We start from the raw sequence: 25,160 nt of genomic DNA, 5'->3' as shown, positions 1-25,160 counted from the left end.
AAACATAAACCAAAACAAGGGTTGTGGGTGTCAGATTTCTTGGCCCAATCACAAAGGGCTCAAAAATTAGTTAAATTTAATTAGCAAAAATTAAAGTTTCGAGGAAACCAGCCCCTCATGTCTTCACTGCCAATCTCTAGAAAAAGCTTCAGCGGAGATCATAGAGATTTAATAGTTTACTTGGGGAAGAAGAAGGTACAGAAGTGATTGTTTTTGCCGCTTGAGGATGTTTCTCAAACAAATGTATAAATCAGATCTCCTAAAGTCAGATCTCAGCCCCAGGTCCCTTAGAAGAATGAAGACCCCCACGATGCTGCTACAAAAAAATCAGTGAGACTGCTTTAGAAGACACTGAAAGGTTACACTTGATCTCCAGTTACTCCACCATAAGCCAGACAAAGAAATTCCTGAAAGGCTATAAGCATTTTTTTCCTACAAGCACCCACAGGAACAGGGCAATGTAAATGCCGTGTAAACAAAGCAGTTCATTACTAACCATAGTTTGTTTCTCTGTGGGAAAATTTTAATCCATGGCAACTGCATCCAACATTCACACATGACAGTGTCTGCAGAAGAGTAAAATATAAATTCATAATTGGCCCTGGTCTGGGGTTTTTCTTATGCTTGAAAGCAAGGAGGTACAGGGGAGTGGGGACCCCAAGTGTTTGTTACTTTCTCCTTCACTGTCTATGATCAAGTACAGGAGGACTTAAATTTCCCTACCAATCACTCCCACAGAGGCCCAAGTGTCTGCGGAAATCCACAGACAACAATCAAACCTTTCATTTCAGGGCCTCTTTCCCACCAGACCCCTTCCTGTTCCAATCAGGTTTGCGAAGCGTTTCCCCTATTCTGCATTTCATGAATCAATTGCAAAATCTGCCAACCTCTGCCAGTTCCTCTTGTGCTCAGCTGCGAGGTTCCCCTTCCTTCCCTGGGTAGCACAAGTCTGCTCTGGATTTTAACTGGCGCAACGTGGAAATGCACTATAAGAGCTCACTAACTCTTTCACAGCCACACACAAGTGAGAGTCAGGGGTGCTGACCCCATCAACTTGCTGCTAATGCTCCCATCTCAGATGGCTGCAGATCTACGGACATTAGTTTTGACCCCAAATCCAGTGTCTCAGTTACTGTCACTGGGAAGGAATAGGAAGAGAAAGAAGGGCTTCAAAGTAGCCAACTCAGTTACTTAGCAACTGGACAAAACTTGCCTCCCTCCAGAGGGTAAGGAGGCACCTCACCCATTCAAAGAGTAACAGTCTCTGATTTACATGCAAATAGGTAAAGACAAAAGAGAAAAGGAAATCTAAATTAGCAACTGGAGTTTACAGCAGTGGGGCAGAGGCCCAGGTTTTTTAAAGCAGCTTCTCTTGGGAAGCAGACAGGATACGTACAAACAGATATGAATGAATGAATGAATGAATGAATGAATGAATGAATGAGTGCATGCATGCATACATGCACGCAAGATTACTGGCCCCTACAGAGTTTATTGTCCTCCTTCATAAATGTCAATGCCATGGGAGTTCGCAGGGACAGACACCGAAAGTTTAGCAGCTAAAATTAAAACACTTCTACTAACACAAATTTAAGGCTCATAGAAAGATGGCAATTTGAGTTGGGAAAATTCCAGGGAAAACAGTTAACCCTGCTGGTGAGAAAAGCAAATAAAGCATTAATTTGGGGGGAAGGTCTCCAGACTGTGGGTGGATTCGGAGCCTCCCCAGCCCCAAGATCCCCTCACCAACACCCTCCCGCACCTTCACCCACTGGTGCAGCTCAGTTTCTGAACTTGGATCAAACCCACACGGTTCACAGGAGACACATCGCCCAGAAGGTTTTCCAAGCAAAAGGAGACACTGTCGCCTACTTGGCTCAGGAAAGCGCCCCAGGCTTTTCCACCAGCCAGAGGAGCTCACGCTCATCCCCAGCTCCTCACCACGCGCTCCTGAACCAGGTGGCTCAGTCCCAGGCTCAGAGCAGGAAGGGAGAGGACAGACGGCTCCAGAGGGACCCATCCCATCCCCCCCACCCCACCCCAGCTCACACCTGGACCAAGCTGGGCAGGGCCCTGGGCTGAGGGCAAAGGCCCATTGGCCCAGCACTTACTTCTCGTACTCGGTGTTGTCTCTGTCACAGCGAGAATCCTTGTGCTTTTGCCAGTCTTTGCCATGCTTGCAGGTGGTGAGGAGCAGGACGTCCTCCCCATTATGGACGTGATATAAGGCATTCCTGGTGTCTGACCCTATCCCTGTCAGGTACCTCTTCCCCTTAAAGACCAGCATGTACTTCCTGAGAGGAGGGATGGTGTTAAACTTCAAAAAACCCCTCTCCCCTCCTGTCCTGGGATGATCCTTAGAAAAGAGGGGAATGGAGACATCAAAGTTGGATCGGAAGTTTTCAGTACTGACGCTGGCCTTGGCCAGCATCGCCTGGCCGATGTCAAAGCCCACGTCCTCGGTGTAGTCAGGCCAAGTGCCGGAGTATAAATTAAAAATTAAATGATTCCTACCATTGTTCCATAAGTGAAGACTCTGCACTTTGGATCTCAAATTGTGCACATACTGAGGTGACAACTGGTCTCTGTCTAAAGTATCCAGACTCAGGACAAAGAGGCACGCCTGGCTGGGGTCCGAGGTGTAGAACCTGGAGCCCTCGATGGCCGCTAAAATGTTTTGGTAACTTTCGGCGATTTTCTCCCCTTTTTGCTGCGGGTACACGTAGACTTTGAAGCCGTTTTTCTTGCAAAGGGTGAAATCGAAGCAGGACTCCATGCGGCACTTCTTGCCTTTGTAGATGCTCGAGTTGGCGTCTCGCTTCTGCCGGGGGGAAACGTGCACGCTGGAATCCTCGTTTTCCAATTGCTCCCAAGCAACGAAGGGGCGCAGCGCGTCCGGGAAGCGGGGCCAGAAATGATCCGGACTCGGGTGGTGCAAGCCATTCCGACCGCTGTGCTCCTCTCTCCGGCTGTGGCTCCTCGATGCCCTAAACTGCAAGCCTCCGAAATAAAACAAAAGGGCGAGACAGGAGCCGGCTGAGAGCAGGATGAAATAGCGTTTTTTGGCCTGCATGTGTCCTGCCTGGGTCAAGAGAATTGTAAATAAACACAAGAATCACCCAAGTTTCCCAATCAACACTTTCCGCTCCTGTCCGCCATCTTCCCGCCTGTAAAGACTTCAAACTCTGCGCTCCCACCTTCTCTGGATGCCTTTCCCCAAGCCGTGGACTGATCCAGCGCATGTGGGCGATTTCTTTAACTTTCTCCCCTTCGGTCTTTCATCTTCGGGTTGCACAATGGACGCGCGAGAGAGCGGGGCAGGAGATTTCGCACCCAGGGCGGGCGACCAGCAGACTGTAATTTTCTTGCATGCAACAAGACGGAGGCAAAGAAAGAGAAGGGGGGAAAAAAGCTCCCGATGCCCAATCAATGGCAAGACGAAGCGCTCCGAGGCTCGCCTCCCGGATTCCTGCCGGCAGCGTGCAGAACGAGCCCCGGCACAGCAACTTCAACTCATGCACACTCCGGCGCAGCGAGCTCGCCGGCTCCCACCCGTCGGCGGCCCCGGGGCTCGGCCGGCTAGTGCATCCTGCAGCTGGGGCGCCGTAACCTCACAAATCCCTGCATGTCTCTTTATTCCCTCCTGCAGCGGCTCCGAGACTCCGGCGGGGTTTACTCCTGCGCGCGCGGGGCCGGCCCCCGGGGCGCGCGGCGGCCGGGCTGGAGGCGGCGCTGGGCGCGGCGGCGCGTCCTCCCCGCGGGCAGTGCCGGCCCCGAGCGGCGCTTCGCAGGCCCCGCGCGATCGCTGCCGCCCGCCGCGCTGGTCGCCGAGTGTTACCCGGTTCTGAATGTTACACTTACACATTCCATTCCCGACACGACAGCGCTGACCTCATCCATCCACGCAGCCCGCGCTGCCATTGGCCGGGCGTCACGTCCGGGCGGGGCGGTGCTTCCGCTGCGCCCATTCATAACCCCGGCCGCCGGCAGAGGCGCCGGCGCGGCGCGGGGGGCGCGAGGGGCGCGCGGCGCGCGCGGGGCGCGCAGGGCGCGCAGGGCGCGGGGACCCTCGGGCTGCCCGGCTGCGCCCGGCGGGCACTTGGGCGGGCGCTCCCCGATGCCCCCCCGGGCCCTCGGCGAGCCCCGCGCCCCGATCCGGCCTGGGCCGCGCTGCCTCCCCAGGTAGCGCCGGGAACCAGCGCCGCCCAGAGGCGCCCCAGGGCGCGCGGGGACCCGGGACCTGCGGCGCTCGCCTCCCGGGTCCCGCTGCTCCGGCCGACCCGGGCGCCCCGCACGGCCCCGGCTCCGCGGCTGCCCGCCGGGAACGCCTCTCCGAGCTGCAGGCCGGGAGTGAGGGGGTCCTGGAGGAGGAGGCTTGGAAATGGAGCGGTTTGGCGAGCCCCAGGGAGCGCGGAGGAAAGAAAGACTTCATAGAAAGCGAGCGCCCGAAGGATCGCTCCCGTCCCCACCCCCAACTCATGTCGGCCCCCCAAAGACACACACTCACACACACACACACACACACACACACACACACACACCCTCGGAGCCTCCGAGACGCTGATTTTTTTGGTCGCACCTAGGTGTTAAGCAGGCCCCGTGTTCCCTAGATAACCCAGCCTTTTTGCCTGGCCACAAAGAGAGACCTCAATCCCCAAGAAGAAGGAATTAATACAAGCCATGCCTGGGGCTGTGTGCTGAGGGGAGACAGCTGTCCTAAATTCTCACCTGGGTAGCAACCTTCCCTCATTTTGTGAGGCCCCTTAGTCTATTCTGTGGAAGGGGACCCCTCACAACGAAAAAAGATGCTTCTGATGTCTGAGAAGGAACCAGTTAATTGAAGCTTGTCCCAGTCCCTAAAGTGATGTAATTTTCTCTCTGGGGTAGTGGCGGTGGTTTCTAAGGAGCAGTTTTCAGGGATGACTGGCCCTTTCTAAGGAGAGTTTTAAGGGATGACTGACCCGTAGAACTGCCAGCTGTCCCAGCTGTGGATGAGAAACTTGACACAGGAAATGATCTTATTTACGATTAGTTGGAGGTGGTTTGTCCTTCTTTTCACAGCCCCTGTCCACCCCAGCCCCAGGCTCCTGCTAACCCCAGGCAGTCATTGGACATTTTTTTTTAAGATTTATTTATTTATGCATACAAGAACTGGGGTACAGGCCAGAGATGTGGGAGGTGAGAAGATTCACCAGAGACAGAGTGGGGAGCAGAACAGGCAGACTGATGAAATCCACTGCTGAGGGGAGCAGCGGGAGAGACAGGAGAGGTCTGCTGTGCCATGTGGGATTCTCGCCTCCCGGGATTGAACTGTGAATTGCTTCATGGTTGTGTCTTAACCCCTTGCGCCACCAGGGAGGCCCTCATTGGACAATTTAGATGGACACCTGCAGTTCCTCTGAAGCTGTTCCCTTCCCACCACAAAGCTGTGTGAGTGTGAGCTCCCAAACTGTATTTCTGGTCACAGCCAAGCTCCCTGGCCTCAGAACCCGAATTCTGCTTTACAAAAAAACACCCCCTCCCCCACCCACCCACCCTCTTGTATAGTTGAAGTCCCAGGGCTTGGCCTAGCTGGACAGACAGTTGCCTAGGGCAGCCAGCTGTTTAGTGATTGTTTATTATGGGAGTGACTAGGAGCTAAGGACAGACACTTCCCAGATTCCCTCAGGCTGCAGAAAACTCCAGCAGGGTGTGGGCAAAGGGCTCGGGCTCAGTTATAACAAGAAAGGGTGAAATGATAGAGTGGAAAATTTTAGACATTTGTTGTTTCAGATTTGTTTTACTAAAGGGGGAAGGGGCAGGGGTGAGACATTACTGTACATTCCTAAAGCCTCTCCCTATTCTGACTGCCAATGATGAGGTAGCTTTTCCAGCTTTGACTGGTACCCCATGCATGATTGGGAGAGGCCTGAGACAGAAATGAGGAGGTCGTCATCTTCAAATAGAATGACAACGATGCAGATAAATGCAGTGATGAAAACCACATGTGACCCAAGTCTTCCCCCCCACAACCCCAAAACACAGACACAGCAGCTGGGGTTGCTGAGAGCAGTCATTGGAAGCAGGGGTCCTTCTGTGGAGCTCAGGGTACAAATTATCCTAGCCCCATGAAGCTGGGGCTGTGGGAATTGTGAAGTGTCTGTATCCTGCCAGTTGTCCTGTGTGACCTCAGGGGGAGCCAGCTACTGTCCTTCGTCTTCTGTGTTCTCTTCCCTCATTGTCACACTATTTCCATCTTACCTAACATTGCTGCTTCCCCCACCACAGCCCACTGTCACCCAGTCCTGTTCTCATATGTTCATGCTAAGAAAATCTTTGGTACTGAAAATTACACACAAATTGGATTCAGACCCTAGATCTGTCACTGACTAATGCCTGGGGCATGTGGCCTAATGTCACTGAACCTCAGTTTCTCAATAAAAGTGAGAATAATAAGGCTTTTCTTCCCAGTCTCTTTAAATTTGTACACTGTAAATTGTTGTACATATGGAACATTTTTAGCCGAAATTCCACATTTCAAAATCTAACTGGAATCCAACATAGCCCCTACAATGGTATCATCGTTACTCTCCTTCTGTTTTATTTTCTTCCTAGCCCTTCTCATTAACTTGAAATCTGGTAGTCATTTCTCACTCTCTGTATTTCTTTACTGTAAGGGGGGCTTGCAGCTGCCCTGTCTGACTTATGAGCTCCCAAATCCCCAACACCCGGGTATTCCTGGCACTTGGATAGAGCTCAGTCTATCTAAATAATGAAAATTTACCGAAATTCAGCTTCATCATAGCACTTGAACAGGCTTGAGGGAAAAACTTCATGACAGTTTCTCAAATCAGGAATGAGTCTCTTGTTCACAGAATATCTTATTCAGAGGTTATGCCAATGTATGTCAGGCTGTATCCTTCTCTGGACAAAATCCTGAAAGTTTCCCTGTCTGGCAGTATAAATGCCAAAGCCCCACCATGACCTCTAAGGTCCTATAGGGTCTTCCCTAACTGCCCACCTCTCCTTACCATTTTCTGCCCTGAACTCTTTCCCTCTATCCCAATTGACTCACTGGTTTCATTACTCTTTCCCAGACAGGACAAACAAAGGCCTCAGGGCCTTTGTACATGCTAGTCCTTGTCGGCCCCAGGCAGCCACATGACACATGAAGCCACATGCCTTCATTTCCTCTAAGTTTCTTCTCAGATCCCATCTTAGTAATAAGGCCCCCTTTAACCACACTAAATAAAAGGGCAACCCTTATCCCATCTCCCCAGCCCTTAGAACTGCCTTTCCCCCCCTAACATTAATCTGTTGCATCTAGAATATTAACTACACAAGGCAAGGATGTGGTCTGTTTAGTCACTATAATAGCCCCAGCAACTGCTACAGTGCCTTTACAAAATAAGCATTTCTTGAACTGATTAATCCTGTTGTCTCTCAGCCAAATGGAAGCTTCTCTCTCTCTCTCTCTCTCTCTCTCTCTCTCTCTCTCTCTCTCTCTCTCTCTCTCTCTCTGTCACACACACACACACGCACACACACACACAGAGAGAGAGAGCTAAATCTGTTGCTGGATTTCTTTTCCAGGAGTAATTTTTCCCCAGGGCTAAAGATATGAAAACATCACAGAACATATGAAACCCAGAAGTGGATTCTCACCTTGGTGCTTCCACTAACTCTATAACCTTGAGCAAGTCAGCTCACCTCTCTAAGTTTCAGATTCTCGTTGGTAAAATCAGGAGTACCTGCACCATATTTCAGGCTCAGCTCACTGGGCTCTATGACAGTGAAATGAGATCAAATGGATAATATATGAGAAAGCCCTTTGCAATCTGCATTGCACAGGGCAAGTGTAAGATTTCATCATCACACCCTTGGACAAATATGGACACAAGATTGTGAGATCATGTTTGCAAGTCGACAGCATTAAATATATGAAATATCACCCACCAAGCACAACAGTTTCCAGATGCTTTACAGATTCTGGAATGGTCATTGACTGGTGTAAGCAAAGAGGAAAAGGGAAGATGGAAAAGTCACCAATGGACAAAAGGCAAGGACGTCTTCCTTCCAGGGATGTATAAAGCACCAAAGGCACAAGTGCTGTCCAAGGGTCCACTCCTGCATTTGCTATAGGAAAAACATAATTGGCTCAAAAATGTGAAAATAAGCCAGAATATTGAAATCCATAAATGGTGAAGGCCTCTAAAATGTGTGGTTTTAGGTTAACTGTCAAGGTAATCCATTCTTCATGAAGTTACACAAAATTTTGATAAGTCTCAGCTTTTTTTTTTTTTTTTAAGATTTATTTATTTATTTCCACAAGCACTGGGTACAGTCAGAAACGCAGGAGGGTGAGGAAATTCACCAGAGCCAGAGCAGGGAGCAGAACAGGCAGACTGACAAAGTACACTGCTGAGGGGAGCAGCGGGTATGGCAGGAAAGGTCTGCACGCCTTGTGGGACCCTTGCCAGTGGCTGGGGATCGAACCTGTGCTGCAGAGGCTGTGGGCAGCTTTGCAGCCCTGCGCTCAACCGCTGCGCCACTGGGGAGGCCCTGTCTCAGCTTTTTGTGATATGTGAAGAAAATGGAAAAGACAAGCAGACCCACTTGGGGGCATTGTGGAGAGCAGAGATTCCCAGCCAGGAAGCAGGGGCCTCGTTTTCAGGCCCTTCTCTGCATAGTAGATTGCTAGGTAACCTCCAGAAATTCCCTTTGCCTGCCAGACCTTGAGGTCTTCATCCCCAAAACATAGAGTAGAGCTGGCTGACACCTTTCCAGAGGAAACAACCCTGGGTTCTTAATTCTCCAGGGTTAGAGTCTGGGAGCCACTTAGGAGAAAGGAAATGGAACTCCTTGGAGAAGCGCAAGAAAACTGGAGACTGTCAGGCCCGGGCAGAGCCAGGCAGGAAAGATGAGCAAGGACAACATGAGAGAGATTGGACCCTGTGAGGATCAAAGCCAGGGCCAGGTGCTTTGTACTTGTCAGCCTCCAAGGTCCAAGCACCATCCTTATCCCTGTCTTAAGGGAGGAAGCAGAGACGCAAACCTGGGGAGGGGCTCCCGACCTAGTTCTCATACACTCCTTAAACAAATATATATTGGAGGGCCTCCCTGGTAGCGCAAGGGGTTAAATCACAGCACTATGAAGCTATCGCAGCTACTGCAGCACGAGTTCAATCCCAGCCAGGGAGCTACCCACATGGCACAGCAGACCTCTCCTGACTTGCCCACTGCTCCCCTCAGCAGTGTATTTCAGTAGATCTGCCTGTTCTGTTCCCCACTCTGTATCTGGTGAATCCTCTCACACCCCACACCTCTGACCTGTACCCCAGTTCTTGTATGCATAAATAAATAAATCATATATATATGTGTACATATATATATATATATATATATATATATATATTTCAGTAGATCTGCCTGTTCTGTTCCCCACTATGTTTCTGGTGAATCCCCTCATCCCCCTGCACTTCTGGCCTACACCCCAGGATATATATATATATATATATATATATATATAGAGAGAGAGAGAGAGAGAGAGAGAGAGAGAGAGAGAGAGAGAGTAGCCACTCTGTGTCAGGTAAGATGCCAGTCACTGAGGCATCTATAATTCTTGACCATTCACAAAAAACACTTCATGAGAACAATTTTGCTTGTGTCACTAGAACCATGTGGATTAGGAAAAGAGTCATATCCCTATTTAACAAATGATAAAGTAAGTCTTGTGTACAGGGTTTCTAGGTCTAGGCCCACTTGACCTTTTCTCTGTGTAATTCTTTGTTGCAGGGGCCTGGTGGTGCACCCTGGGGTGTCTTGCCATATCCCTGGCCCACTTGTATCAACAGCACTCCTCACTTCTACCTTCACCCCCAGTTGGGATGCCAAAAATCTTGCCAGACATTACTAAATGCCTCAAGGAAACAAAAATCACCCCCAGTTGAGACTCAATAATCTAGTTAAATGATTTGCCCAAGGTCAGTTGATTTTCAAGTGGAAAATTTAGAATTTGACCTTGTTCTCCTGACTTCATGCCAGGACTCGGCCACAACACTGCAGCTTCCTTTAGAGAATCTAATTTATCTCCCTTCTGAAAGGCACGCTGATCCAAAAAACGCCATCAACATTAATTTCACAAGCTTTCACTAAGAACTTGGTATGTGCAGGCACTCTTCTTGGCACTCAGATCCACGGTATAAAGATAAATAAGGCACCGGCTCTCATCCTAATGAGGGAAACAGATAGTAAAACAACACATAAGTAAATAAGCAAGATCATTTCATACAGTTTTATGGAGAATTATGAATAATGGCATATATCAGGATGAGGAAGAGCAGAAAGTCTCACTTTATTTTTTATTTATTTTTTAAGATTTTTTTAAATTTATGCATGCAAAAGCTGGGGTGTAGGCCAGAGGTGCAGGGAGATGAAGGGATTCACCAGAGACAGAGTGGGGAACAGAACAGGCAGATCAAATGAAATACACTGCTGAGAGGAGCAGCGGGCGAGACAGGAGAAGTCTGCTGTGCCATGTGGGTCAGCTCCCTGGCCAGGGATTGAACTCGTGCTGCATTGGCTGGCAATAGCTTCATAGTGCTGCAACTTAACCCCTGTGCCACCAGGGACGCCTAGGAAGGCTCACTTTAATTGGATGGTCAGTGAAGGTCTCTTTGAGGTGCTAACTTCCCGGCTAATGTCTGATTAATTACAACAGAACCTTGGGAAGAGAAACTCAGCAAAGCACCTGGCCAGTTCAAAGGTCCTGATGCAGAAGTGAGCTTGAAGAATTAGGCCTGTGGCTATGAAATTTCATCGTCATCGGAACCACTTGAGGCATTGTTTAAAACATAGATCGCTGGGGACAACTCCAGAGTTTCTGATTCAGTAGATCCAGGGTGGAAGCTAAGAATTTCGAGGCACTGCTCCTGCTGCAGGTTCAGGGACCATACTTCGAGAACCAATGAGTCAGGACATGCACAGAAAGGCCACTCTGGCTGGAGTATGTTAAGCTCCAGGAAGAGGGATAGGAGGTGATAGAACCTGCAGAGATTTTAACAGTCCTTGTTAACTGCAGTTGGGTGACGTGTCAGAATTTTATTACCAATCGGGGTAGCTGGGCCTTGGAGGGTTTAAGCAATGGAGTTCTAGGGTCTGGCTTTTTTTTTTTTTTTTAAAAAAAAAAAAAAAGATTTATTTGTGGGTACCAGAACTGGGGTACAGGCCAGAGGGTGTCAGGGGTGAGAGGATTCACCAGAGACAGAGTGGGGAGCAGAACAGGCAGATTGACTGAAATACACTGCTGAGGGGAGCAGCGGGCACGACAGGAGAGGTCTGCTGCGCCACATGGGTCAGCTCCTTGGCTGGAGATCAAACTTGTGCTTCAGTGGCTACAGATAGCTTCACGGTACTCCACTTAACCCCTTGAGCCACCAGGGAGGTTCCTCTGGCTTCCATTTTAACAGCAACTTCGAGCTGATAACAGGGCCAGAGTAGGAGCTGGGAGTCACGTTTTTATCTCTAGTACTTAATATTTTAAAGTCTTCATTCTTTATAATAACAGCCATTAGAAGCCAGGATCACAAGCCAGGAAGAGAAGGGAAACTTCAAGCCCTATTTTCATGATACAGAAGCTATGATAATCAGACTCAAGCCAATAAGCCCTAGTCACTGGACAATTACACTGTAATTGCTAATTAAGCGGGATCCCTTGCCTTTGTATTTAGGAAAATCACACATTAAGTTGCGAATTCTTCCTATGATGTTAACTCTGGTGCTTGATATAATGATATTTTCTCTCTGACATTTACTCTGGTGCTTGACATAGACCAGCTCACATATATTTATATTTAATATGTGTCTTTCATGTGTGTTTAAGAACGAGGCACTGACAGGGCATCTTCTTGTTGGTGAGTGTTCTCTTAAAAACACATGGTGCCCAAGAAGTTGCCCTTATCCAAGCCTGGATGTCATTCTGAGTCTTATAAAAGTGCACTGACCCCTGGTGGAAGACTCAGACGTTCTGCCCTGCTTCCTTTTTCTGGTTGCTTCTGTTTTCTCCAAAGATTTTAAATTCCTTTAAACAATGCATGTGCCACAAGCCCTGCTCTTTAGGGACTCCACTCCAGGAGGAAAAAAGGAAACAGAAAGAAATAATAGAATAGAATTGGTTCTGTGTTATAATTTACGAGAGGAGGAAGTGGCTAGGTTTGTGTGGGTCCCTAGTAACATTTGGAGATCCATTTACAGACAAGTAACTGAGAGAGAAGGAGAAATAAAAACATCAAGGATTGAAGGTGATGAAATCAGGAAGTCACCACAATTGGAGCCAATTTTTTCCATTAAATTCTAACACTTATTATGCAATAGTCTGTCCAGACTCCCTTGCTTTTGCATTTCTTTTCTTTAAATTTCTGATACTCAATATTTGATCCACTGAAAAAATTTTTTCTCATTCTATTACTATGGTGCAATAATTATGGAAGCTTGCAATGATAACCATGAGACCCTAGAGGATCTTAAGGAATGTGCCAACTTGCTTGAGGAGGTTAAATCATGTTCATTCCTATTCCAGTAATTTAAATGCAGCTCATGATTGTTAAAAATCACTGAAAGTTGGTCATCTGTGTACACTAGGAGAGGTAACTTGTCATTAGCAGGGTGATGAGACGAACCTTAGACTCATCATCAGAATGATCCCTAGATGCTTCAAGGTTGTTTCCTTGGTCAAACTTCCTTTATTGCTAGACATCCCGGATTCTTGAGGTCTTAAGAAGTTCCCAAATCAGTTTTGGGGGACATTTCTAAAAAGATAAAAATGCACACATACCTAAATCCACAAAAGTCTGCAAGGTGGGGGACTCTCGCTGGCCTGAATCAGCCACTGCTCTCAAAACCTGCAATCAAAAAAAACAAAGCCATTCCTCAAGCGATAAACTATACTTAACTTAACGTTAGGTCCACCCCAGTAGATCTTTCTCCTGGTAATTACAATGCAACTTCTGCCTCCTCAGGCCCCATGCTCTTCATTTCCCAGAGGCCAGTCACGTCGTGAAAGTGCAGTCAGCTGAGGGACCATAAGGAAGAAGAGATGAAGAAGACTCACATCTAATATTTAATATATTCTACATAAAGTTCAGCATGGGTTGTGTCTCTCTGAATTTCTGAATATTTAAATGCCAAAAAAAGCAAAAGTAGACTTAAAACCTACATTCTGGCTTTAAATAAACCTTGAGGAGGGAATTGTCCACAGAAGCATAAGTCACCATTTCCCTAATTGTTCTTCCCCACCAGGGATTTTAGCCTGTGTTTGCCTATCCTCGCTGCTGGCTCAATAATTCCTCATCACACTGGGAAAATGCAGGCTTCAGTTCTATCTAAGACTGGATAAACCTGGTGTTTCTTGTTCTCATAGGCCTGTGAAGACTTGTCTTGTGGGAACCTCCTCTCAAGACTGCTCCAGGCACCGGGCAGACAGGCCCCTTTGCTTTGTGAAAGTTCCCCGCCCCTCGCACCCCTTATCACCCCCTCCTCACTTAATTCTCCATCTAAGCTGAGAGCTGACCTGCCAACCCTCTCGGCTCGTTTGATCATGGAATTCCTTGCAACAGGAACTGCCAATTGCTGTAAATTACATGCTGCCTTGACAAGGAGAATGCTAATCCTTTGGGGGCTTAGAAAGAGACCACCAAACCTGTCTTTGAGGGCAAAAGCATTCCAATCAGTTGGGGGAGTTTGGACTCGCTCCTGCACTGCCGACCATCTTTCTTCCAACGACATGGGACCCCTGGGTGGGGGTGGGTGCCATGAAGGATCTACCCCTGGGCTTTAGCCCCCAGTTCAGGGTTATTGTCTCCCGGCGGGAACCTGGGGAAGACATTTTAATATTTCTCCATTTGGGCTGGTGTTTGTGTCGTGTAGTCGTTGGGCTACGTACACTTCTATTCCTGCTGAATATTTACTCAACTAGCTGCATTCTGTGGGAGGCAGGGTAGGAGTTAAACTCAAGAACTGGAATCTGACCACCTGGGTTCAGTCTTGGTTCTGCACTATTCTGGCTGTGACTTTAGGCAAGTTAATTAAGGGTTCTAAGCCTCAGTTTCCCCATGCTCCCCCCAGAATGATACTGCTTTAGATGTCTATAAAATAATGCATATAAAACACTTAATTCGAGCCCAGCACGAGGAGGAGGTATTTAGTACGTGTTAAACAATCTAATGAACTCCCACTCTCCCATCCTTTCCCAGCTCTCCAGCAGCCCCTGTGAGTTAAAGCGACTTGGTTTCACATTCTGTTTTTTTCAGCAGTTTTGCCTTCCAGGATTTGAATTAATGTCCTTCATGATGTAGATTGACATTTCAGCAAATCATGCTCAAGTGTTACAGTGGCTGTGAAAGGACATGCTCATTCATTCATTTATCCTTTCAATAACAAATATTTACTGAATGCCTACTATGTCCCAGGGAGTACACCAGGCCCTGGGCATGCCCCAAATGAGTAAAACAGATCAGGTGCTAGCCCTTGGAGTATGTATGGTCTACTTGGGGAGATGATGGTGAGCAGATAAATAAATGAACTAAATGCCAAGTTTTAGTGCTGGTTAGGAAATAAAAATTGCCCTAACTTGGAGGCAGTGTTGAACTAGAGTAATCAGGAAGACTTCCTGGAAGAGGTATTTCAGCAGACATGTGTAGGTCAAGAAGAAGCCAGCCTTCCAAGGAGTAGACGGGAGGCAGAAAGATTTCAGGTCAAAGGAAGAAAACACATGAACACTGAGGGCCAGTGAAATAGGCTGCCTGATTTCACAGGCAGGAGCAGAAAATAGGACCAAGTTGCCAGAGCCTTGTGATTAAGACATCCAGGCCCTGAGTTCAAGCACCCCCTATCTAAAAAGTCTTATTGTAATGGTAGGTTTGTCAGTGTTTTGTATAAAAAAGCAGCCCTGGAGACTCAGCAAAAAGCTTTGGAGGTAAGATGTTGTGGGGACCAAACCCACACCCTCTATGTCTTTCCAATCCTCAACAACCCCATTTATCGATGCTTCATCCACAATACAGTTGATACCTCCTGGGCTCCAGACAGCCAATGTAGCATCTTTGATTGTGTTTATTCTTTCACATGCTCATATCCCCTAAGAACATAGTCCCAGGAGAAGCAGACTCCATCTTTCACCTCTGCAGCTCCAGCATGCAGCACAATGTCTGATTCTCAGTAGGAGCCTTAGAAATGTTTGTTGAATGAATAAATCACCACTAAATTTATTATACTCACTGTTGCCAGGCAACATGTTAAGTGCTTCAGATATATTAACTCAACTAATCCTCTTTACATTACCTAAAGGTATATATTGTTAGCAACATTTTACAGAAAAAAATGAAAGCACAGAAAACTTAAGTAGCCCTTTCAAGCTCTTACAGCTGGGAAACAGTCAAAAAAGCTAGAATTTGAACCCAGGCAGCCTGGCTCCATAGTCCCTTCCCTCAACTTAATCATAGCCACACTTTTCAAGCTACCACGCGTGAAAATCAACTGGGGGACATGTTGATGTACACATTCCAGGCCTCCCCTGCAGGGTTTATGATTCAGGTATTGTAGAAATGTCTACTGCTGTATAACAAATGAACTTAAAATGAGTTGAGCAAAATGAACTCAACATTCGTTATCCTCCAGTTTCTGTGACTCGGTGATCAGGCCCAGTTTAGTTGGATTTTCTGCCTGAGACCCACCCACATGACTCCATTCAAGATGGCATGGGCTGCCATCACCTCAAAGTCTGGCTGAGGAAGAACCAATTCCTTGTTCTCTCAAATGGCTGTTGGAGAACCTTAAGTCTTCGCTGGCTGTTGACCTGAGACAACAGTTCATTGCCATGTGGGCCTCCCCAAAAGCCTGATTGTAACAGGGTGGTCCCCAGGAAAGGGGGAGGTTCCCTGCCCCTCCCAAGGGAGGGTGGAGCTGAGCAGGGAGAGGAAAAGCTACAGAAGAGACTGAGGAAGGAAGCAGGATGGAGCCAGGAGACCTGGAGGAGGCGCATGGAGCCTAGAGACACATGAAGAAACTGCGCTTGTCTTTTGGTCGTGGACTGGGTGACACAGATGTGGGTGAGACCCGTGGGGAGGTGACAATGGCAGCTTTTATCTTGATGTTGATTTTGCTCTTTTCCTTCCGGGCTTGTCTGGTTGTTTCTGACCCTTTTCTGTGGGTCCCCACTGGAAGATGCTTTAGACTTGTGGCAGGCTTTGGGGCCTTGTTCTGGGCCGATCCCATATGGATGGACTTTTACCCACGAGGGGACGGGTAACTTTGGGTGCTTCATTTAGAAACTAGACTCTTTGCCTTACCCGTATTGTTTCCTAGTTTTATTAAAGTTCCTTCCCATTAAAGTCTCATATGTTTTGTGTTGATGCGGCGGATGGCAGAACCCATTTAGAACAGGCAGGTTTGCGGGGTTTTGGGCTGCCCCTCTCCCTGTCCTATAACATGCTTACAATATGGCAGCTGGTGAACTGATCTGTAACTCAGAGCAAAGCAAGTGAATGAAAGAATACATCCAAGACCATAGCCAAGACTTCTGGGGACCTCCTCTAGGAAGAGATGGTCTATCGCTTATGCCTAGTCTTAAAGTTTGCCTACCCCACCAGATATGGGGAGGGATCCAAGAATTTGTATTTCTAGCAAGCTCTCAAGTGATGGTGGTGATACCAGCAGAGGACCACATTCTGAGTAGCTCCAGAACAGTATACAGCAAGGAAAAGGGAAGAGAGAGAGAAAGAGAACCAAGAATGTCCTTGGCAGGATCATATATTACATTTACAGATGATGTTCTCCACCCTAACCATTCCTCACTGCCACCTGTGTCCCCAAGTCTCCTGCAAAAATTCTTCCAAAGCTGCCTATAAACCAAGGATTCCAGATGTCCTCTCTATCACTCCCCAGCCTGGACTACACTGGATCTGCCCTGTCTTCCACTCCCACAGGCCTCCCCTCCAGGGCCTCTAAAACACTTCCCTGATAGTTAAAACCCTGCCTGGTGAGTTATAGATTCAGCAGAGCAGAGGAACAGTTTTGTGAGTATCTTTCCTGTTTTTAAGAAGGTATTGTTAGAGGGGTGAACTTTAGCTCCACTGGGGTCCTGTAAAGTGACTGCCAAATTACAGCACATTTGCTCTTTGGCCTGAATTAAAAAGGACTCTCCAGGGGGTCTTCCCTTGGAGCCATTTATCTGCCCTTCCTCCCTAAACCCTGGCTGTGTTTGACCCCTGTTGCGGGGTGGGGGTGGGGTCAGTTCTGGAATGCTGGCCCCAGCTCTTTCTCCCTGGCAGCTTCAGAGATTTCTCTCAGCACCCTGCCCCTTCCTCCCTGGAAGGAGTGTTTGCTGGAGCCCAACAGCTGTTTAAGGTACAGGGAGGCGAATGTTACTAAATATACGTTCTTATTGTACATTGGTGTGTGGAGAAAAATTATATCTCCTTGTTCTCCACTTGGGTGTTCTTTAAAAATTATTTCCCTACACAATCACAGTGCACCTCTTAACCCCTGTCCCATCACCCCCAGGGGAGAATCCAATCAAATTCAACTTTCTTTTCTCTCCACATCCTTAAAATAAATGCCCTCTTGTCACATTCTGACAGCTTCTGGGGCTTTTTACCACTCCCACTATATACACGGCTTTGGTCTCTGAGTCTCTTTGCCTTTCAGACTTGTTTTCAACACTAGGCTTTCTTAGGGTGAAACTTGGGGTAACACCCTTGAGATTGCCAGAAGAAGAAGTCTTTTTAAAATGCATGCAAGTTATCAGTGCTAGTGCTTTCTGTTGTTTTGTCCCCCTAACAGGTTCAGTCCAAACCATAAATCAGTTTTCAGAAAGCTATAAACATACTGTATGTATTATATGCACATCTGTGTATAGCATATGTGTATTTGTGTGTGTGTGCGTGTGTGTGTGCTTGCAAAAGGATGGTCATAAATCAGATCATTAATACTAGCTTGGTGGTGATGTTTCCATGAGGAAGCTTGGTTGCTGATTTTATTGTAGCACTGAAATCCTTCCCTTCAGTGAAAAGAAAGTGGCTTGTACCACTTGATCTCTTCCTGTAAGGTGGGAAATTGATTTTCAGGTTTATGGGACCCAGATTCTTAAATATTCTCCTAGCCATCAACATGGAATTGACCTAGTTCCCTAATTATTCCCCCTCTGCCTCTTCAAGCAAACCTTATCTCCTCTTGCCTCTATTCACATTGGAAACCAGGATTCTTCTACCTGCTCCGTACATCATAACATGCAATAAATATTTTGTTGAGTGAATGGCTAAATGAATAAACCCATATTCTCAAGCAAAGCTAATTAAAATAAAATAGAAATATTGTCGAAGGGAAGTCCTCCATTAAGACAAACTGGATTATTGAAATTTGACCCAAAAGGGATCACTTCAGCAATGTTGATTAATGCTGTAGAAGGAATCTGTACTGAAGAAAGCATCCCTTATTGAATCACCTCTGTGTGAAGTTAACCACTTTCTATGACTTTTTCCTATATCACATCCATACCCTGTATAATGCTTCTGTCTTCTTAACTCAATTGTTGATTTATCTAGAAATCTCAGAAGGGTCTTAAACTTCCTGAGGACAAAGATGATCCTGAAAACAAAGCAGGTGAAAACTGTTTCTGGGGTACCTAGCAAAGTGCCTGGTATACTAAGTGCTCATTAAATTTATGTTGACTGAATGAAGGGGAGACTGAATCCCTAATTTAGTGTAATGTAAATTTACTAAGAGGTTTGGGAAAAGAGAAGAAAAATGTGAAAATAAAGGATGAGAAATAAATACCACCTGAAAATGAATCAGTCTGACAGATCATCTTTGAAAGAACGCAGACCAATCCATATACATACATTGGTCTACAATAATGTTCATTCTGACCATAACATTTTTAACTAGTTTTCCTCACATTTGCCAAGGCCAGTACCACTTTTCTACAGCTTTGTCAGTTGTGAAAATTGCTTTGAACAAGTTAACTTTGCACAAAGTCAATAAGTTTATCACATTAACCCAAGACCACACCCACTTTTTGGTAGCCAAAATAGTGGGTTTTTATTATTAAAAAGGCGGGGATGGGGAAAAGAAAAATAACTAGTTTATCTTCTTTTTGTTTTAAGAATGTGAAAGTTTTATTTTTAGAAAACATTGCCACTTGATCAATCAAAATGGAACAAATTTAATATGTAGAAGAAAATGACTTCAAAGCACATTTTAGTAATATCTATTATATTAAGAGCTAAGTACGAAGAAATCATATGGGCATTTTCTTTATTTTTTTTAATCAAGATAACACAGGTTTACAAAATTGCACATGTTTCAGAGGTATAGGATCACCTCTTCAGATGCATGTCACCACACCACACCCACCAAGGCACCCATAGTCTCCTGTGGTCATTTTCAATGTGGTATTTGTTAATAGTACTTGGTGGGCTTCCCTGGCGGTGCAGGGGTTAAAAATGCAGTACTGTCAGGCTGTAGCCAGCCACTGCAGCACAAGTTTGATCCCTGGCAGGCCAGGGAGCAACCCATATGGCACAGCCGACCTCTCCTGTCTCAGCCACTGCTCCCCTCAGCAGTGTATTTCAGTCAATCCACCTGTTCTGCTCCCCACTCTGTCTCTGGTGAATCCTCTCACCCCCCACACCTCTGGCCTGTACCCCAGTTCTTGTATGCACAAATAAATCTTTAAAAAAAATCTTTGGATGGGAATTTTCTTTACAGTAAGTTGATTTTCATTCATTTTTCAGTGCTGTTCATAATCAGCAAGAGGAAACACACATTTTGAATTGCTGTATAATTTCTGTAAGCTCATTTGCCTTATTCTCAATAGGCTTACTGCTGGCTAGGGCTCATTTTCAAGACTAAATCCTTCACCCAAATCTGTAATTTATTTGGCTCTAGGGAGAGGTCACTGACTGTCCCGGAATGAGCACCCCACGGCCAAACAACCAACATCAACTCTGCACCCCGGCCATCTTCTTGGCTCCGCCCCAGGTCTCCTGAGGCAAACTGTCAAGACCCGAGGCCGCGTGTGCATGCATGTCGCCTCTGGTTTCGTGGCCACTGTCATCAATAAACTATTTCCTCTTAAAATAAAGGTTTCTTTTGTTGGAGACAAAAAAAGATGAAATTTACTATAAGACTATACTGCCAAAGAAAACCCACTTTACCCTTTAGAAGCTGGAGCGATGTTTTCCTTAAATAACTCAAACATCTGAGATCAGCTCAGCAGTGCTCATATCACCTGTGGTCAACAGAGAAGGGGGTGTCTTCCTTCTATCCCCTCCCTTCTCCTCTTCCAATTACAGGAAGGTATCTGCCAACCACATGTAGATACCAATGTATTACCACATTTCCATATATTTCTTATCCACCTATAGGGACTGCTTTCAGTGTCCTACCAGCAAACAATAAACGATATCATTTTTTAAAAATTATAGTTTTGGATGAAATGGCTCTGACGAACAAACTTTAAAAAACAGATTACTTAACAAAATGTAAGAGCACAGAATATTTTTTTCCTCTGGCTATCTTCTGATGCAAGTAATAGCACATTCAAAGTGACTTCCATGAGAAGTCTTTACCACTAGCTTCTCAATTAACATGGTCTAGACATTGGCTTTGGTGGGTGAAGGAGGCCAGAAATTCAATAACAATCCTAGGTTTCCTCGCCTTGCTTCCTGTTTTGCCATCTTTAATATATCAACAATGTCTGCAATAGTGCTAGAATATAGCTGCCCCAGTTCCAGGCACCTTGTCCTCGAATATATAACCCCAACCACAAAATCAAGAAGAAACAGAAGTCAGAGTAGCTTCTGTTTGCACCACTTGCTTTCTTATTAAAGAGGAAAATTGTCCAGGACACCTTCATACACACATCTGATATTCCTCTAACATTTCATTGACCAGATATGGGTCACATGACTACCAATCACTAGTGTAAAGAGATTTACTCTAAGGAATTGCTTCATGTGATTATGAAGACTGAGAGGCCCCAAGATCTGCAACCACGAAGTTGGAAAGTCCATGGTGTAAGTTCCACCAGAGCAGGCTGTCCCTTCATTCTGAAGACAGATATCCCAGCTCAAAGTCAGGCAGAGAGAAGGAATTTTCCTTCACTCCACCTCTTCATTCTATTCTGACCGTCAGTGGATTGGATGAGGTGCATTTAAGTTGATCCATCTGCTTTACAAAGTCAACTCATTCCAATATTAATCTTATCTAGAAACAACCTCACAGACACACTCAGTTTAACTAAATATTTGAGCACCCTATGGCCCAGTCAAATGGACACATACAATTAACCACTGCTTTGCCTTAGACAAAGAATAATCCATCAGAGTTGAGCCTACTTTTCCTAGCATGTTAACTGTTCAATTATCCAAACAAAATTTGGATCATCTTAGCAGGAAGGAAGGTGGAATATTGTGTCTTCTGTAGTGATCTCTGGTTTTTGAAAATTTAAACTTTAAAAACTGGTTAGCAACGAACCAAAAACAAATGCCATCTTCAAACAATTGCACATGGCACTTCGGGGGGATCATTTGGGTATGGACATGCCTGAAGATCTGTTAACCTGGGGTCTAACTGCTTTTCAGGTTTACAGGATCTCTAACTTTTTATCTGTATACCTACTTTATCCATCTTTGTAAATTTAAAAGTAAAGCATTGTTTTTGAAAGCAATTTTGGTATTTTCCATGTATCTTCCATTTGCCTTCACCTAGAAACCACCCCCCTTTTTATTTTGCTAGATTGACTTGGATCCTGGAACTTGGATCCAAGAACATATACCTGTATCTCCATCTATTGTCATTCCTTCATGTATCTTCCCCAAATCATCCTCTCTCTAATTTTATCACCTACCCCCATATAAAGGCTTTAGGTAAAAGTCAGGGAATACTGTATTTCCAGTTGTCTGAGGATTATTTGAAAGAATAATCTACAATTAACTGGAAACTCTGCAATTAACATGAATTTTGCTTACTTTATTGGGATAATACCTCCTCCCACTAAAGAACAACTTTTTTTTTTTTTAAAGATTTATTTATTTTTATACAAGAGCTGGGGTATAGGCCAGAGGTGCAGGAGGATGAGAGGATTCACCAGCGATAACACAGATTGCAGAACAGGCAGACGACCGAAATACACGGCTGAGGGGAGCAGTAGGAACGACAGGAGAGGTCTGCCACACCATGTGGGAATCTCCCTGGCTGGCCAGGAATCAAACCCGTGCTGTGGAGGCAGCGGACAGCTTCACAGCACTGCATTCAACCCACTGCGCCACCAGGGAAGCCCTAAAGAACAACTTTTTATGGCCATTGTGAAGAAAAAAAAATGTGCTATGTACAGTAGTGAGCTTTTAATAAATGTTATTTATTATTATCCTGATGACAAGAAAAATAATATTTGCACAGAAAATTTTTATTTTTTCAAGTTATATGGTACTGTGGAAAATTCAAAGTAGATAAACAAAAAGATGATGAAAAAGACCTGTAATTCCATTATCAAATGATAACTAATATTAACATTTCCATCTATACAGTTTCAAACTTTTCCATACATACTTACACATTTTAAAATAAAAGAGATCATACTGAAAAATACTCCTGAAATTGAAATTCTCTCCTATATTTTCCACACAATTCCATGTTGATATGTAGTTTAATTGCATGATTTTTTGTGTTCATATTATTGCTCCACATTTTGCTCAATCCCCTACTGCCCATTTAAGTTATGAAAGTATTTCTACATAAAAAGGGATCCTGTACTTAGCACTTGGCAATATTCAGTTTTCCATACTCCCCATTGCTACAGAATCTCCAATCCTAGCAACTGAGTGTCAACAATTCTAGAGAGATCTTTTGACTTCTTGGAATCATCTCTTCCTCAGTGTATTATTAGTCACCTGTTCAGTTTGTCTTATTCTTACCTCACACTTCCAGAACATTTGAACTTGAAGACCTTCCCCACAACTGTTCCATAATAACTCTGGGGACAAAGGCAGGAAATCTGGCAAAACATAAGAATGTCAGCAGCATTGGTAGGGAACTTCTAGAACACATACATCTGGAAATCTGGATGAAGTCCTTTGGGTCCCAAATTACAAACGACTAATCCAGTGCCACAGCAACCCTTGTACATCCCATAACTCTTTGGAGCTACTTCCTAGAGCCACCCTGAAGTCTACCCTTTCATTGCAACCATCGGAGCAAAACCAAAGGTCGTTTGACATCCTAGGAACCTTAGTAGGTAAACTTACTATAATGATCATGGTATATTTTTATTAACAAACTAGAATACATGTTTGGATGATTTAAAAATGTGACCCCCCTGTCATGTTAACAAGTCTTTATCGTGTGTGGGGGTGGGGTGAGAGAGGATACTAATAGAACACATTAATTCACCTGAGCCATACAATTTTATGTGAATAATTTCCCCTTTGAAAAAAATGACATTTTTATTAGCTATTTATTAATCTCTACTCTGTTTTTATTTCTCTTTCTCAGATTTCTTGTGAGTATTAAAATATAAGCACATAGTCAAGCATTGAGCTCATGGAGAAGGCACTCAACAAATGATACTTCCCTTTCCTTTTCTGCTCTTATAGGATGTTACAGCTCACAAAACATTTTGCTGTCCATCATTCAGTTGGTATTTTTAACCCTGAGAGGGAGGAGATACACTTTGTACTCAATCTACATATGAAAAAGTATTTAGATCTAGTTATGTCCCATCCTGCTTCCTGTTTTGTTTTATGAATTATTTTAAGACCAATACCTTCCCTATGTTTCTTTTTATCATACAGATAGCTCAACATGCCAGGGCTTAATGAATGATCTATGGCAACAGCACAATTTTTTTTTTCTATTGAAATCCACCTTAAAGTGGGGGGATTTCCTCCAGAAGTTTTGCTGCTGATAGAAAAAGACAAAGTACCCTTTCTAATGTGAATTTATGGAATGATTGTCTGCCCATAAAAAATTATTCTCCAGCTTGGAGCAATTAAAGTGGTCTCTCTCCTCTCCAAATTAATGTAATTAATACTGTAGTCTTGGTTGTTTATCATGTCTTGATAATATCACAAGGGAATGAAAATATTGGCTCTTTTATCCCTTTAAATAGCTGAGATGAAACTGTTCGAGCTGTAATGTTACAACAGCTGTTTCTCATGCCCCAAAATACAATTGGTTGATACTGAGGTTAGTAAATTGTAAGAAATTGACTTTGGTTTTATGCTTGCCTACATTGTGGGGAGGAAAAGATGGGAAATGTTAGCTTTCTCTTGTAATGAAAAAGCAAAATCTTCCCCCAATGAAATGGCAGCTTCCAGGTCTCATCTGTATAATTTTCTTCACCAACCTACTGTTTCTGAGTTTGCTGGATAACATGGCTGGGAAAGCGAGACCATTCTAGCTTCCCTCCTAATTAGCTCTCAACCCAACACAGCTGGGAGAAGCAGGGCTTTCCCATGAGGGCCTCTTTCTGGAAGTCATTGTAAAGTGCTGTGGCCTCGGGTGGCAAATACAATAGGGGATTTGAGACCGTAATTATCCCAAATAACTTGTAGAAGGAAGATTCTTTTACCTGAATATCTTTATTGCTGAGGAGAGTTGTTTCTAAAGTGTTTCTAATTCTAGGCCCACCAGTGTCACCTAGGAAGTGGGTAGGCATGCAGATTCTCAGACTCACCCTTGACCTACTGAATCAGAAACTCTGGAAGGGGGGGTGTTCTGGAATTCTGTGGTAGAATAAGCTCTGCATGTGACTCTGACGTACACCAAGCATTGAAACCACTGATCAGGGCCGGCCTGGTGTGTGGTGGGACAATACTGAGTCACCCACCTCGAGCTCATCCCCTGCTTAACCTCCATTAGTCTCCCAAGAAACGGAACCTATAGCAAAGTGCTCACCCCTTATAACAGCCCCCACCCCATTTGCTCTGAGAGGCAGGGCCTCTCCCTCTGGAATGTGCTCTGAATCACGAGATCGGGTAGAATGCTGTCTCATTTCTCATGGTGAGAGTGGGACGAGAGGCTGCATTTCTCCCCAGTGTGGCGGCGGTGGCTGCTGCTGTTGCTGCTGCTGTTGCTGCTGCTGCTGGCCCGGAGACCACACAGAAATGACTGGAAAAGTGACTGCA

At 45.3% G+C, this 25,160-nt stretch overlaps 1 protein-coding gene and 2 long non-coding RNA genes across 4 annotated transcripts in view; 1 reads left to right on the top strand and 2 right to left on the bottom strand.

The window, feature by feature from the left end:
- The window catches only part of EXT1 (exostosin glycosyltransferase 1), a 268,860-nt gene extending 265,133 nt beyond the window's left edge, over positions 1-3,727 (bottom strand). The window contains exon 1 of the mRNA XM_037502429.2: positions 2,112-3,727. Coding sequence (XP_037358326.2) covers positions 2,112-3,073 — 962 coding nt within the window. The 5' untranslated portion in view covers positions 3,074-3,727. The remainder of the gene's footprint in view (positions 1-2,111) is intronic.
- A 6,072-nt stretch (positions 3,728-9,799) lies between these two features.
- On the bottom strand, positions 9,800-24,699 carry LOC119257833 (uncharacterized). Its single transcript, XR_005128165.1, has 4 exons — positions 24,605-24,699; positions 22,950-23,029; positions 12,812-12,878; positions 9,800-10,210 (listed from the first exon to the last, which is right to left on the bottom strand). It is a non-coding gene; the product is annotated as an uncharacterized LOC119257833 (long non-coding RNA).
- LOC129145389 (uncharacterized) overlaps positions 22,956-25,160 on the top strand; it is a 32,465-nt gene continuing 30,260 nt past the window's right edge. For both annotated transcript variants that reach the window (XR_008550920.1, XR_008550921.1), the window contains exon 1: positions 22,956-23,269. This is a non-coding gene — a long non-coding RNA (uncharacterized LOC129145389). The remainder of the gene's footprint in view (positions 23,270-25,160) is intronic.

The sequence above is a fragment of the Talpa occidentalis genome, unplaced genomic scaffold, assembly GCF_014898055.3.
Source record: "Talpa occidentalis isolate TD23 unplaced genomic scaffold, MPIMG_talOcc4v2.1, whole genome shotgun sequence".
NCBI classification, from domain to species: Eukaryota; Metazoa; Chordata; class Mammalia; order Eulipotyphla; family Talpidae; genus Talpa; species Talpa occidentalis.
The sequence above is the reverse complement of the archived record's forward strand: the minus strand, read 5'-3'. Positions and strand labels throughout refer to the sequence as shown.